At 45.9% G+C, this 15,405-nt stretch overlaps 1 protein-coding gene across 5 annotated transcripts in view; it reads left to right on the top strand.

Annotated features, from left to right (window-relative positions):
* SHROOM4 (shroom family member 4) overlaps positions 1-15,405 on the top strand; it is a 678,783-nt gene that overhangs the window by 494,561 nt on the left and 168,817 nt on the right. The window contains exon 1 of one of the 5 annotated variants that reach the window (XM_069648656.1): positions 11,009-11,373. The exons of the other annotated variants lie outside the window; for them this stretch is intronic. Within the exon in view, the coding sequence (XP_069504757.1) occupies positions 11,369-11,373 (5 nt within the window). The 5' untranslated portion in view covers positions 11,009-11,368. Of the gene's footprint in view, positions 1-11,008; positions 11,374-15,405 lie in introns of those variants that run through there. 5 annotated transcript variants of the gene reach the window in all.

Genomic DNA, 15,405 nt, shown 5'->3' on the forward strand with positions numbered 1-15,405 from the left:
TCATAGTTTCACTGACCTATGATACCAGGGTCTACTGTTTTTCTCCCCAGCACCCCAAAAGATTATCCAACACAGTGACAAGCCATTGGAGCTTCCAATTGCTATATGAAATTAGATTTCTCGTTCAAAGTATAGGGTGTGCAATTTCCTTTTTCTCTCACTTTTTTACACCCTCATAAACTCGCTCACCACTAGAACATCTTTGTGTTGTTGTATAGCCACAACATTGACATCCTTGTCCTTCAAATAACTGCAGATCAAAAATCCAAATAGTGTTCCCCGTGCCTAACCATCCACAAGGGTGTTGCCCATTGCTAGGTTCCTGGCATTTTTCCAACTGTTTTCTTTCACTTTCAACCTGTTTTTACTCTGGGTTTGTGAGTTAGTTCTAGTAGAGTGGCATGACCGCTCTGGGGGAAAAGGCTGCAGCAGATATTATCGTCCCGTACCTCATAACTCGAGTTTTGCCTCAACACCCAGCCAGGGCTGGAATGATTCATTCTTGTGGTTCTTTGTCGAAATCTATGAATGGTGCTTTTCTCATAGTCCTCCTACGTCCCGTCTCCTTTCCTCCATACTGCATGGGCGTCCCTCACTAGGTACAGGAAACGGAACCTTTTTCACCATAAAAAATGGTCTCCCCCTTTTACATTTAGATGCGTGCGGTAGCGCAGCCCTGGGAGCATACGCTCCCCTGACTCTGCCGCCACCCCTCAGTCCTCTTTTCTGCGTCAACTCTGGAACAGACCGCTTTAACCAGTGCTGCTGGGTTAGGCCTCTGGCCTTTTCATTCCACACTTCAAAGGATGTCCCGCTTTCCTCCCAGGGAATTCCATTTAATAGCGGACTGCTTCTCCCTTAACTAAGTTCCTTAACTAGGTCCTTTGCCTAACCAGTGAACCACCCTAGAATCCTCACAGAGCCTGTGACCATAGAACTCTATGCCACTGGGAGGTCACTTTGCATTGTTGAACTTTGCATTGTACCTAGTAATGAATTCTGGGCTGTGTTGGCTTTTATTTCAAGAAATTGGATCTAAGCAACAAGTGATTTGTAAAAGGTAAACACAGACGTAGGAAAGTTGTGCCCCAGGGAAATTGTCATCCTACACCCTGATCCAGTTATAGACCATCCCAAATCATTATTCAATTAATCATCACAGAGTGATGGAAAATGTTGAAATGTCCATGTGGCTGCAGGGTTGCCTAAAATGCACAATAAGGCATCCTATTATGTTTTCCTAAACTCTACTCTTACTGATTTTTCCACAGTACCATAGGGCCAACATATTGTGTGAGGGGGCAGAAATGTAAGCGTGTGCTTCTAGCCAGTTATGAAAGACACTTGCCACTGCAATTATATACATAGAAACAGCACACCATTTCTTACTCGCCAAGAGTCCAGTATTACTAGCCAATGGCTAGTGCACATTTTGACCCTGTTGTATGTGTCATAGTTGTACAGTCCTGTCTTCATAGCGTCATACTTGTAATTTCAAAAGGGAAACGTCAAGTCCCGGAATGCCATTTAACCTTTAAAGTGGATTGCTTTTGAATATGGGACTGTGTTTTTTTTCAAATGATTTCGACTCCTACGCCAGTAATCGGGCCTCATACATTTCCTTTTTCTGTGGTTCATATGGGCAGTTACAGGAAGTCCAATGAGTCAAAACGGGAAGTGAGCTCGCACTGAATTCTGGGAAGGGAGGCTGCTTGAAAACAATGCATCAGGAAATGTCTTTTCGCCCAGGTCCTGGATCCCAGAGGTTTGAACTTTAACAGTACATTTCCAAGTTCAGGATTAAATGCACGTTTTGTCTTTACCGTTAGTGGCTTGGCTTCATGTTGGCAGAGCCTTATCGGTTCTATCAAGGAGTTTGCAGTGAGCGTTAGGCCCAGAGCAATGGGTGTATTGCAAGGTCCATCAGCGGTCGATACTCACGTGAACCCTCCTTACTCCTATTTACAGAAAAAACGAGCCGTTTCCACCTTGCTCTCTGAAACTCCCCGTCCCCGTGTGAACAGCCACCTGCTTTCAGGATTGTCCTAAATATTTGAGAGATGCGTGGTTCGGCAGGGGGGTGGGGGGGATTGGACCGGAAGAAGACTGGGCTGAACGCAGGCATAAATGATTTTACCCGAGCATCTTTCCCTCGAGGAATGGAAGACCAAACCCTCTGCCCCCATATTGGAGAGCTGCACTTCATCCTGTTATTTTTCTCCACTGGTTTAACACGCATTCTTAGAGACACGTGGTATGCAAATTCACAAGGGGGGGTCCTGGGAGTCTCTCCGCCAGACATTAGTCCTGGTTACGAGAGACTTGCCCAGAGTCTTTAGCTCACTATCTTTCACAGAGGAGAAATATCCCAAACATATCGGTCTTTATCCTGCCCTGGTATGCGCAAAATAAAATCGGCACAAGCTTCACTCGGCAGGGCAGCCAAAGTTCGAATGGTAAATGGCCCAAAATTAGCATAAAGGCTCATACTTTCGATATTTTACTGTTGGGGTGAATATTGTTACAGGTGAATGGAGCACCACCACTCCCACTGTGCATGTTATGTGTCGATTGCATGCTAGAATTACTATCGGACATTATGCTACGCCTAGCTCTGCTGCGCCCACATCAGTGACAATCCTGTGCCCCTGTGCCGCCCTTTCCAGCACTGGTATCACGTGGGTGGAATAGAAGAGTAAACCGCAGTGTGTGCCGTCCAAGGGGGACTTGTACTTCTCACTTTCCTGAGGGTGGGGGTTATGACTAAGTCAGACCACCACCTTGGTCACTAAACCTTAGCCTGGGCTGCAGAGACTGCGCTAACAGTCTTCCTGTGGCAGAGGCGTTACTAGGGGGTGGCTTAGGGGGCTATAGCCCTGGGTCTTTTGGTTGTAGCCCCAGATAGAATCTCGGGATCTACAACCAAAAGGCTAGCTAGCCCTGAGTCCCGACATTAGTGTAGCCCCGGATATTTTCCAGACCTAGCAACACCCCTGCCTGTGAGTCATCTATTTGGGATGCAACAGACCCCCTCCATCACTGGATCAATGTCTCGACCGAATATCCATTCCTGAGGAACCAGCTATCTATATTATCTGGACCCTGTTAGTGCTGGTATGCAGGGGTACGGGGGGGACATAAAATGAGAACTGCAGAATTTCACTATCTAAACAATCCCTCTGCATCCTGAGTAGAGTTCATACCCCTCCAACATTTGCTAAAGAAAAACCCGGAAGATGTCGCCATCAGATGCCCCACCCCCTGTTTCCCAAAACTTTGCCCAGCCACGCACCGACATTTAATTTTTTTTTTTTAATAAACGTCAAATGATGGCAATCCGAGCGAGATTTACGGTCATCTGCCCATACCTCTATGTGATTGACTACTATCGATATGTTTGCAGCCAATCACATCGAAGTGTGGGCAGAGTTACTGGAAGGCCTGGAAATCCCAGAGACTCTGCGCTCTTCCTCGTGAAGAGTGTAAAAGCCCAGAGCCTCTGGGATAAACCCAGAGACTAGGCATGTATGGTAGAGTTACGACTAGAACCCTGAGGCTTTGAGAGCCTCATGTAATCTCCCTGAGGAGATCAGGTCCGTATGAAAGGGGGTGAGTGGAATGAAAGCCATTATGTGATAGCGCCGTGAGCAGCATCCCACAATTCTCAAGTAGTGAGCACCCTACTCCTGGGCTTAACAGCAACCAGAGGCCGGAGCAAGAGCAGCTCACTCGAGTAACGCGTGTGCCTGGGAGGAACAGAGGATTACAGCCAGTCACAGGGAAAGAGTTGCTGAGACTTGGAGGAACAGAAGAATACCAAGAAGTTGTGATTTTTGCCTGGAGTCAAAATGGCCAACAGGCATTTTCTTAACTGAGCAACCCTATCCAGTAAGAGCAAGAACCATTTTATCACAACAGCTAATACAGACACTCCTTAGAAAGCTATACCACTCTTGGTCAATCATCACGCCTAGGGACCACTCGGGTGGTGACGGTGCGCGGTACAGATACTTTAAACATTAACATTACATGAGAGAGGGGCCACCGAGAACCTGGCCGACCTACTTAAGAAGTCAGGGTCTCTGAAAAGCACACCCAGCACCATAACAAGGAGGCACATATTACAGCAGAAAAGCCAGTAGAGCACAGACCTAAAGGGAACCGGGATTATTGAGTCTTTCCACCTTGCTAAGTATATACACAGCAATTTCTGGCCATATGGTGGTGGGCAGGTCAATTTGCTAATATGTATAGCTCCAAATGTGCCCCGCTCATAAACCCTTTCCTGGTACCTTCCCACGGTGTGGGGTAAAAAGACAGCTTCCGAGTGACAGAGATGGAGACCATGCTAGGCACCATTGTGAGAGTGAAGCTGGCTCTGTGGAGTTCCATGGAAATATAAAAGCCAGTACAAAACAGTGATTTCAACATGAGGCCTAGTGAATGAGCGAAAATGGGATTCCCTCCATTTTGTTACAATGCACAGGCATTCAGCCAGAAAAGAGTGAGGCTTAGAACTGCAATATTGTTAACTGTGGCCGTTGGATTCCAAGTACATGGGGCATTGCAGTTGCTGACTTCGTGTAAATGCCCACTTTGTCAGATTCAAAACTGTAACCGTGCAAATGGAAAGAATAAAGCCATTTGAAATACTGTCCATTTGGAAGCTAAAAAGAAAATGATGCCTTACATTTGAAAAGTAAAGTCGAATGGCAAACTGCCTTCATGAGGAATATAGAGACTTAATTTCAGCACCCGAGATGACAACATTTATAAGGAAAAGCCTATTTCATTTTTGCATAAATGAACACTGGTTTCATATGTACCTGTGGCATATTTTGTCAAGAATACTAAGAGTGAACTTATTTCTGTTTTTACAGTATATAAAGAAAGATTATATTGTGAACAGGCCCTGGTGCAGAATTGAAAGTTACATGTACAAAGTGCTCTTCTGTGCTTTTTAGCACTTGGTTAAGATTCCGACCCAAGGAAGCGGACAGCATCAAAATACGCCGAGCCGTGGGAAACCCCATTAGGGAATGATTTATACAATCTCAACCCAGGAATCTTAACTAAGTGCTAAAAAGCACAGAAGATGGACTGCACAATGATGAAGTATTGTCATAAGTAACAGGACCCCAGGATAGTGGAAGACACTCACTGGAGTAAGGGCTATGGAAATATGTTCATTCATGAAATGGAACCAAAGAACAACCAAAAACACTGTTAATGGATCAATAATGGAAAATAACTTCTTGTATTGTACTAAAATGAATGGAATGTATGTTTTGAGCCACACTGGATGCGCTAAAACAATTTGTTAGTGCCTTGACAAAGCCCCGGAACGGGCTAAACAGATGCACGTGCCTCCTAGCAGAGTGATGTTGGCACAAAGTTAATATAATTCTCACTGATGTGAAACACTGTATATAACTGGCACAAAGTTAATAAAAACTCTCACTAATGTGAAACAACTGTAAACAATTGAATTAAAACCAATTATTTGTTACTCACTAAACAGTCTGCAGTAGCGGATTAATGTAAAATTAGATTATATGATTAACGTATAAATAAATGCGCAGAGGTCTACATACAAAAACACTAATTTTATATCAAATAACCAACCAACAGGTGAATGTTGGGCCTTATGTAGACCTGCAGCAACTGACCACCACATAGTGTGGGCAAGTCATAAAGCGAAGAAAATACCACAAAGGACAAAAACTCAAAACAAGGGGCTAGGCAGAGTGCACAGACTAGTGTTATTCACCCAGCCCAGAACTAAAGTAAACCTACTGGGCTGACTTGCTTTTAGAATGTCTAACTTTTAGAGTACAAGCATAGCTCAGCAGCGGGCAATTAACAGCCCGAGCTATCTTTCATGGATTGGAATCTGCATGATTTCGTTTTTTTTATATTTTTTTATATTCATAGATCATTGATTCAAGTCCTGGTTGAAACAGAATTCCTTCCTTTCTTGCCAGATATATATTGTGATGGGTGGGAACTGCACGCTTCTGTTAGACCACTCATTTAGTTACACAAGCCTTATCATTTTATGTCTCATAGTTGCCTATGCTTCTTAGGCCAATGCCACCAAATGGATATTGTGTGATATGTTAGGACCCCCTCTTGACGTTTCGTTTAACATTAAGCACTGCCAACAACCCTGGATACATGTTGTACAGGCGTATAGTGGACTTGCAAGTGCCTACCTCTTGCTATCACCATTGCCATCTGTAAGGGCGTAGGTTCTTACCATGGCTGACAACTGCCAGAAAGAACCGTTTTTCCACTGGGCATTCAAATGTTTTTCCCAGCGAGGACATTATTTCTAGGAATGTAATGTTAATAGGCTCTTATACTGTGCCCGTTCACCACACAGTGGTCTTCAGGCACCATATCTTTTCTGAATGTCCCTCCATAGACCAATGTCTGGAATCCCAAGTGTAGCACAATATTCAGAGAACGTGGGATACTGGGAAGAGTTTGAGAAAGCAGAAGTAGTAAGAAGAAGAGCACACGAAAGGCAATGACGTGTGGTGAAGTGCGTTTAAGACGTGGTGCCTGTAAACTAGATGGAAGTTCTGGTCCTTACAGGTGGGTATGCCCAGGAGCGTAGTATGCTGTGTGATGAGATCAATTAGTCCAATGTAGTTTGGATCCCCATTGGATTAGGCATGCATAGGCTTCTCCAATACTCTCACCACTGATGGATCGTGCGATTTGTGAAGTCCTATGTGGGCTCTGCATCTTAGAAGGTCAGGTTGCTCTTGGCGAAGACCGTAACTGCCAGAAGTCTTGGCATGCTGTGCTCCTCCGTGTGTGTGTGTGTGTGTGTGTGTGTGTGTGTGTGTGTGTGTGTGTGTGTGTGTGTGTGTGTGTGTGTGTGTGTGTGTGTGTGTGTGTGTGTGTGTGTGTGTGTGTGTGTGTGTGTGTGTGTGTGTGTGTGTGTGTGTGTGTGTGTGTGTGTGTGTGTGTGTGTGTGTGTGTGTGTGTGTGTGTGTGTGTGTGTGTGTGTGTGTGTGTGTGTGTGTGTGTGTGTGTGTGTGTGTGTGTGTGTATACACACGTATACGTACGTACTTCAGTACCTCATGCTACTCATGCATAGGTCCTTGCCCCACTTGGGCCATCCCAGTCAACGGTCTGAACATGCCACTGGGTGTGGAACCTATGAAGGACATTTATTTAAGACAAATGGAATCCATGCTTCATGAACATGAGTAAACATACAACAAAGGTCTGGTGTTCTGATGATTTAAAACCTTGTAAGAGAAATGTTGCAATGTCTCTTAACTGAATCCCCTGCCTGTATGTTTGAAATGTGGCAATCAATAGTTTATGTCGAATGCTTCTTTCCATAACAGTAACAGATTTACCAGATGCACTGTCATTTCCTGATATAAATGTCGCCTTGTACAAGTTATTTGTAAATAATAATCAAATTAAACTGTGTGCACTTGCACACGTAAATTGAAGTGCATTGTGAGTGCAGAAAATCTATATTTTAAATACACTTACATTACAATTTGGATTGGATGGAAAGTATTACCGTTAGAAATTGTATCTCAAAAATATGGCAAAGGAATACAGCTCTATTCTCTGAATAAATGTTTTCAATGCTTAGAATATGCCTGCCTTTGGAAGTTATGGGTCTACTATCTGTCAAAGCCCTCTTATCCTTCATCAGATCAACCCATTAAGCTGTGTTGAATCATCAGTTGCATGTTCAACTGGGAAAATGCAGAATAATTAGAAGTAAATACACTTTGGAAATTACATTTCTATGGGCTCCAGTTCATATTTATGGCTCCCGGACAGACGCTTGACTGTACTCTGCTGGCCAAAATAAAAACTATACACCTGTTAAAGGCTAATGGATGATTTCACAACCCAGAGGTCCAGCCATCTCTATTTTAAGTGAAACCTTAAGTTGAAATGAGAACCCCCCATGTGCGTAATCAATCAATCAAGCAAAAACCATGTCCATGTTTAAATGCAATAGAGTATGCAAATCACATTATTCTCTATAACAACAATTTTGTCTACTGAAAATGAGGAGAAAGTTTTAGAATTGGGAGCATAAGTCTCACAACATGCAACTAAACATGACATTAATAAAAAGATATAATTTTCATAACTTTGTCATCATACATGCTACAGAATCATGTAACACGTCTACATGCTACAGAAGCATGTAACCTGTCTCAAGATGTGGACATGCTCTGCAATTTTAAAAATGTCTGCTTTAATGATTGGAAAACTCAGAACAAAGGTTATGGAGGAAATATTACTGTGGGTCCAGAATTTAACAGAACCACTCCTTGTCACATGTCTAAATGTATTGAACTCCTCCAGAGGTTTTTATTTTTCTCTGGGAGTCGCAGCTTCTTAATGGAACCAATGGGAAAACTCAGTCATTCACACACTGTGATGTCAGATGACTGTGGGAAAATGTAGATTCTATATAAACTGCGAGCTGTGGGATTCTGGAAAGTCTGCCGACAGAGGAACCCTGCCCAAGTGGATGAGTGCTGAAGTGAGATACCACCTTGAGATGATGCGAGTACTCCTTATGGCCTGTCCAGAGGAAGTCTGAAGCAGTACTTTCCCTAAATTAGACCAGATTCCAGGAGAAGTAAGACAGAGGCTGAAGGGCTTTGCTGACCTGGAAAATCTGCCTTGAGCTGTGTGATGCCATGCTGGTAATACATACTAAGACCACCCCCAGCCGAGGGGCAAGCATAAAACCCCAGTGCAATTTGATGCAAGTCCTGGAGTCCTTTCGGGAATGGACAGAAAGTTGATAGCCGCCTTTTGTAACATAAAATGGTGCTTCATTTTTATCAGAAAATTCACCATGCTCTCTGATAACTAATTTAAATTTGAATGTTGGCATTTCCTGTGTGAAATTCTCATTGTCTGATGACAGTAGCCAAGTAAAATGAACCCTCTGTTTTCACTAGTGTATTCTGTGACTGCAGCTGTTGTCCCTTGTACAACACTTGACTGCTTTCAGTGGGTTAAAAAATGTAGACCCGTGGAAGCCATAGTTATTTAAAAATAGAAATTATGAGAAAATTCATATTATTCCGGTGAGAGGGAGATTAGCTTGTCTACTTCCCTAGAAAATTATTTAAAAACAACTCCGCTGATCGGTCACAGAAATGAAAGGACCCTACCTTTAATGTGACGATCAATGTGAAGTGGAATTGTGGGTTTGGGGGGATGACAGTGAGGTTGGGGGAAGGTCCTGTCTTGTCAGAAAATCATGATTTAATGTTGCTATGTTGTGCGATGAAATCAATATTTTGTGCTCTCCAAAATGAAAGTACTGCTTCCTTAATACCAAACCTATAGGTCCTTAATACAACCCACCATACTTTGTATTTTAACAATCATGTGCACATCAGAAGCCAGCAGCGCCATGTACATATGGGATACTGCTTAAATCAGGACGTTCTGGAGATGTTTTTTTGCATATTTTCTCTAATGCCAATGCGTGTCGATTACTTTATTGAAACTCAAGTGAAATACATATGTTGAAATATTCTCTCTAATACCAACACTTGTCATTGATGGTGGAGAAAATAAATTGTCTATCGTAGATTGGTATAAGAAATTATGTGCAATGGGTAAGAAATCGAGTGGGTGGGGAGGCCCTCATTTGGGGGTTTGGCTTGTAGGATGGGCGTGGCCTAAAAAAGTACACAAACCGTAAGGTATGCACACAAATATATATAAATGTTATATATTTCTGTGCGTACCTTACTATGGTTTGTGTAATTTTCAAGCCATCTTGAAGTACACCAACCATGGTAAGGCATGCAAACAAATATATAAATGTAAGTATTTGTCCCGACAGACAAAGCCTGAGGCGTCTTTGTCCGTCGGCAACGCTTTATAAAAGATGGCTTGAATTGTGTACTTTTCAAGCCATCTTTTGTAAACTTTGAAATATGTCAAAGAACCCCCCCAGGTTCGCCCAGGGTTAAAGACACCTTGGCAACATTGGGAAAGAAGGGGAAAGTAACTTGCACTGGTGACCCCTTACGCGAGGGATCACCAGAGGAAGTTACAGTGACTGACAGAAGTGCCAGCCTGCTACAGAAACGCTGCGGCTGGCTGGCACTTCTGTCAGCTTGCCTGACTTAATGGTGGGCGCATCTCTCGTTGCGGCCGCAGCAGGATAAAGTGTCCCGCCAACGTTGTGGTGGGATCGGTGGGCCCCGGCTCAGCCTCACTTTTTGGAGACTGCCGGGGCCTGGCCCACTTAAAGCACTGCATATTGCATGGGACATGTAGTTGACCAGTGACTCAGCTTACACTTGAAAGGTCAATGCCAGTCCACATGTTGTATTGAATCATGCAGTGAATGCTGTGTGCAGTGAGAGTTCCAGATGCTGGAAATGTAGACGCAGCAGAGTAGTGTCACTCGCTACCAGCTTGTGATGGACTTTGGGCATCGCTACGAGTTTAGTAAAAAACGGTTAGTCTGAATTGTTCTTTTTAATGCAACGGAGGTCTTGTCATGTTTACACAACCTGCGAATTCCGAGTTTTACCTTGAAGTGTAGGGTTTAATTCGGCATCATGCAGGAGGTAAATCCTCCAATTTAGGGCCAAAAAGCAAAATACTGCTTGAAGCAATTAGGGAAAAATCCACCAATGGAGTGCCAAAATAAGGAGATGCACCACCTTTCCACTACCCCAAAACACGAGGTAAAACCACAGGACTGAGTGGCAGTAACAGTAACCGATGTTGGCAGCAATTCGGGAGATTTACCGTAACGAGGCCCTTTTGTGGCATCTGCTGGGTGGCAGTTGAAATCCATACTTGACAAGGCTGTGATCTTGGGCAAATCATGATCTGTGTGCCAAAATGAGAAATGTAGGCAGTCTGAACGCCATTATTCTGCGCTGTATAAACAACTTACTTCCTCCAGCATAGCACACTGGACGAGCCCAGTTCCTGGAGCGCGCGGTCGGACAGGATATTTTTTCAGCTGCTGCCTGTTGAGTCTGTGCAGCAGGTTCAAAGGCTGCTGGCAGTGGACAGGTGGTGGGTTCTGCCCGAGCGGCTTAGGGCGATGACACGGGTATTGATGGGCGGCAGAAGACAGAGGAGAAAGTGACCCAGGCTCGCCAGCCACTTTCCCCTCAGAAGGGTCTCGGCGAGCATGACCAACGCGGATGCTGCGAGCTGCGCGGGCAGATGGGAGAGCCCTGCCGGTGACCGAGCCGTCGAGCAACGCAGCTAAACCCTGGCACCGACCACGGACACGGCATTTCGGCGGGCTGTGCCAGGGTGCTGAGATGCCAGCTGGGTAGGCAGCGCGAGAAACGCGGAAGAACCCTGCAACGAGAATGGGGTGAGTTGGTCTTCCGTTTCCCACACATTTAATTCTCCAGGAGCCTTGATCAATGGGCCCCTCTCAGCCCCACTTGACTGTGCTCGTTTGCCCTCGGAAGGACGGCAAGGTTGGCAGCCGATCCTACCCTGATTGCAACCTGTGGCCGGCAGGCAGGACAGCATCCCGCGCATTACCCACCGAGCTATACTATCGCATATCCTCACTTGGCGGACAGTGGAGGCTTATCCGAAATGCATGGAGCACTGGCAAGTACAGGCACGAAAACTCAAAGGCGGGCGTGTGTGCATGAGAGGTCGGTGGCATGCTGGGTGAGAGGTGCGCGTCATGCTGGGCTACCCGTGGGCGGAATGCTATGGCCTCGTGTTCTGACTGTACACCTCTACCTGGGTGTGTGACCCTTGGCAGTTTACACCCTCCGCTATCGTCTTTTCCGCGTCCGTAGGCAGGCCTTCTCCCCCTGAGTGATCTGCCTTCCCCGGCAGTTCTAGATGCGTGATGCTCCATGGCAGTTTTAAAAACGTCGCGTGCCAAAGTTGTTTTGGCCATGTTGGTAGCACTGCATATCTGCAACCGGTGCCGATTCGCTACAAGCATTTGCTTTCAACAAACGGCAAAGTAACACTGTTATTACATGTGTAATGAGGTTGTGTCATTTCGACTCAAAATGAGACAAACGTGTGTCGGCCATAAGCAGCACCGCAACCTGTGTGGAAATAGGTCAGTGTGTCTAGCAAACAGGAAGTCTTCGTGCCCACGGTGGCCACTTAGACCAGTATTGGCAAAGCCGGTGGTTGTGGCGTCTGTGTGAGAATGCGGCATTTCCAGACACTTCCCTAATGATGGTACCTGGTCATGAGATAGCACGTGCTGTTTGGCATTTGCCAGGGACTACCATAATACAGGAAATCCGTGCAAGAAACACGCAAGGACACAATGCGTGTTGATCAAACGGCGTAAAACACACGTCGTTAAAGTCGTGTAATTACGCTGGGAGTTGCTTTACACCTGCAGTTCATCCATTATCTTTCAGAAGACTTCTTATACAACAAGACACGCCCCCGCAGCAGCAGAGTGAGCTCAAAGACACCCCAGAGGTCTGTTTTTGGGCAGGGAGGGGGGACACAATGACCATAGAGGCTAGTATGGCTATGGGCCGTCGCTGTGTGGCGAAAAATCCAAACGATGGTGTGTGCCTCCTCAAATCCCAGCTCTCCCTCCCTCGCTTCCCATGACAGTAATGACTGCTTGTATGCAGCGCTTACAGCGCCACCTAATGGCTATAACTAAAAAGGGCACATGGTTTCTGATACCTTCTTTCAATAAAGCAACCCCCACAGCAGGGTTTCTGTGTAATTCATGCAAGGTGCAGTTTTCTTAATACTAATGATTAGTACGTGGAGGTCATTATTGACCTCTAACCCCCACCGGAATTCTCCGAATACAGTCAATAACTGCAGGTATTGACTGGATTTCGAAGATTCTGATTTCAGAAGCAGACCTGCTTTTGAACGTGGCACGCACGCTGCCCAAGCCTCAAAGTTAAAACCTGACAAAATGCTTTCATTGCTATATAGAGAAACCGCTCACTATCACATACGCCTAATCATAGTGACATTGTGGCAGTTTAAATACGTTTATACATAACTTTATTTAAATGCTACAAATAAAAACGCATTTCATTGACTAACTTGGATGATCCATTTACTTGATTGACTGGTAAACGCGCAGTTCTTTATTTCACCACCGCAACTCCTAAACCTATATCTCTATAACCATTATGTGCCAACAGCCTTATAGACCTTGGGTGGGGGGGAGGAGCCAGTGACCTAGCCATCCCTTGCCCAAATTACGGCCCGAGGCAAATAGTGTCGTTATCCCACGATAATGCACTCTTATTGTGGCACGTGCACTCAGTGAGTAATTCTCTGGAAGTCACGTGGTGCTGCCCCCACCCTACCACCCATGGCTGCAGGGCAGGAGAATGGAAAGGAGCCGAATGCTGGTAAGAGCAGTGGGTGGCCCCGTTGCGGGCCGCAATGCATTGGATAACACGTTGGCCCGAGACGCTATTGCGGGACGGCAATTCCCTAGCTTGTAATCTTAATTATACTTTCGTTTCTCTGTCTCTGGGGCCTCTAGGGTCTCGGGGGAGGGGAGGGAAGCGGTGGGTGGGGGGCGGAGGAGGGGGGGGGTCCGTTTGTGTGTGTAACAAAGCATCGCCTTGGGCCCGCTAATGACCAGCAGTCCAAGTCAAAATGCCCAACTGTTTGGCAACCTGCTTTTCTAAGCCTCTGAACTGTGCTCCAGACTCGTAGACGCCCAGAAGTTTCAGACCAGAGCAGCTGCAGAAGGCTCATAAAATGTGAACTGCCGATTACACAGCAAAGCTGGTAGTCGGCCCCACGGCGGGTGTGACACCAGGTCACGTGACACCTGCTGCCAGCACTTCCTTTTCAGCAAGCCGCACGCCGCATGATACTATGTGTCGTCCCACAGTAACATAAGTAACAATAAAACCAGTGCTTGAATGGACCGGAACGTGCCAATCCTGACCGGCCAGTGTATTTGAAAAACCTAGTACAGGCACTTCTCAACAGGGATAGTGGGTACCTGCACTTATGCGTTTCCATTTAAATCACTGAACAAAACTACACGTTCCAGAATGCAAATGCGGTTAGTGGAAAAGCCAGGATTGGCAGCAGGCCTCACAAACGGGGAAGGAATTGGGCCAGAGCAAGACTGATCTGTGCGCCGGCAAAGATCGTCTTGACAGAGCGCTGTTCTGTGTAGACTCAGGGCCCAAGTTGTAAATAGGTCTCCTGCTTCGCACGCATTTTACTGCCATGATGACTATTCTGACGTATGAAATGAGCACCATACTCGGTGTGCGTTGCATGCTCAAAAGGAACGGCATTGGAGCCTTTCAACCTTTTCAAATGGAAGGGGCGTCAAGCCTCTTTAGGGGGCAGCAACTGCCCCCATATTGCCTGTTGGATGTCTAATAAAACAACAATATATTACTTTCTAGGGCTTGTAGTGTGCGCATTGTAGTGCTTGCATTACAAGCTGCGTTTGCTGGAGCCCATCCGGACGTCGTTTCCATTGGGGAAAACAGAACTGTTATCACTTTGTTGCCTTTCAACACTGGTTCTGCCATGTCAGCCACTTGCTTACAAGGAAAGATTCATTGCTATTCAGTGGGCAATCGGTGTTTCAGCTCCCTGCTGGCTTGCCGTCTAGGGATAATTGGTGGCTATTAACCTCCTTTGTGTCCACTATAATGTATGCCCACCCCCCATGCCTCAGACTGCTTTCCTCTGTAAGCAAGGGGGGGGGGGGCACAACCATCATTTTGAAATGGGGCCCTCACACATCTTCAGTCGTGGCTGTTAGACATGTTTGATAAATTGGTGGTCATTCTTATGTTCCCAAAATGCACTCTGTTTTTATGCAAAGCAGCTAGAATCCCCTACTCAGGGCACCCACATTATTCAACACCTAGCCCCCCCACCCCTCTGTCCCACCCAAACACCACTGACAGCCCACCTCCCTCACCTACTACCCCCTACCCCGCATGCAAAAGGTAGTGGGGAGGGGGCAGGCGGCGTCCCCCAGCGAATTATGTCCATTTCCAGCACTGCTCACAAATGGCGTGGAGCCAGATGGCCACTGCGTTGATTAAGCCCACGCCCGTCGGACATTATGGCAAGTCTCGTTGTGTTTACATGATGTTCATTTCCATGAAGTGTTGTGGGAGCATCTTCTGACCCCGTGGCCACGGTGGTGAAGCGAGCAGAACTCCGGCTGCATACTGGGGTGACATTGTTCATCATAGACAATGTAGATTTGCCAGTGGACAATGTCGACTCTTACCCTCCACCCCCCAAGCCGCCACAGTTAGCTCGTAGCATCCTTGCAGCCACATGTCACGTGGAAAAGGCCGTCCGTTGCATGTTTTGTTATTTGAAAATACACCACTAAACGTACCAGGGTGAAATCATAAATGAATGACTGCAAATCCCAGAATGC

This window comes from Ambystoma mexicanum, chromosome 2q, assembly GCF_040938575.1.
Source record: "Ambystoma mexicanum isolate Mex_15411 chromosome 2q, UKY_AmexF1_1, whole genome shotgun sequence".
Taxonomy (NCBI): Eukaryota; Metazoa; Chordata; class Amphibia; order Caudata; family Ambystomatidae; genus Ambystoma; species Ambystoma mexicanum.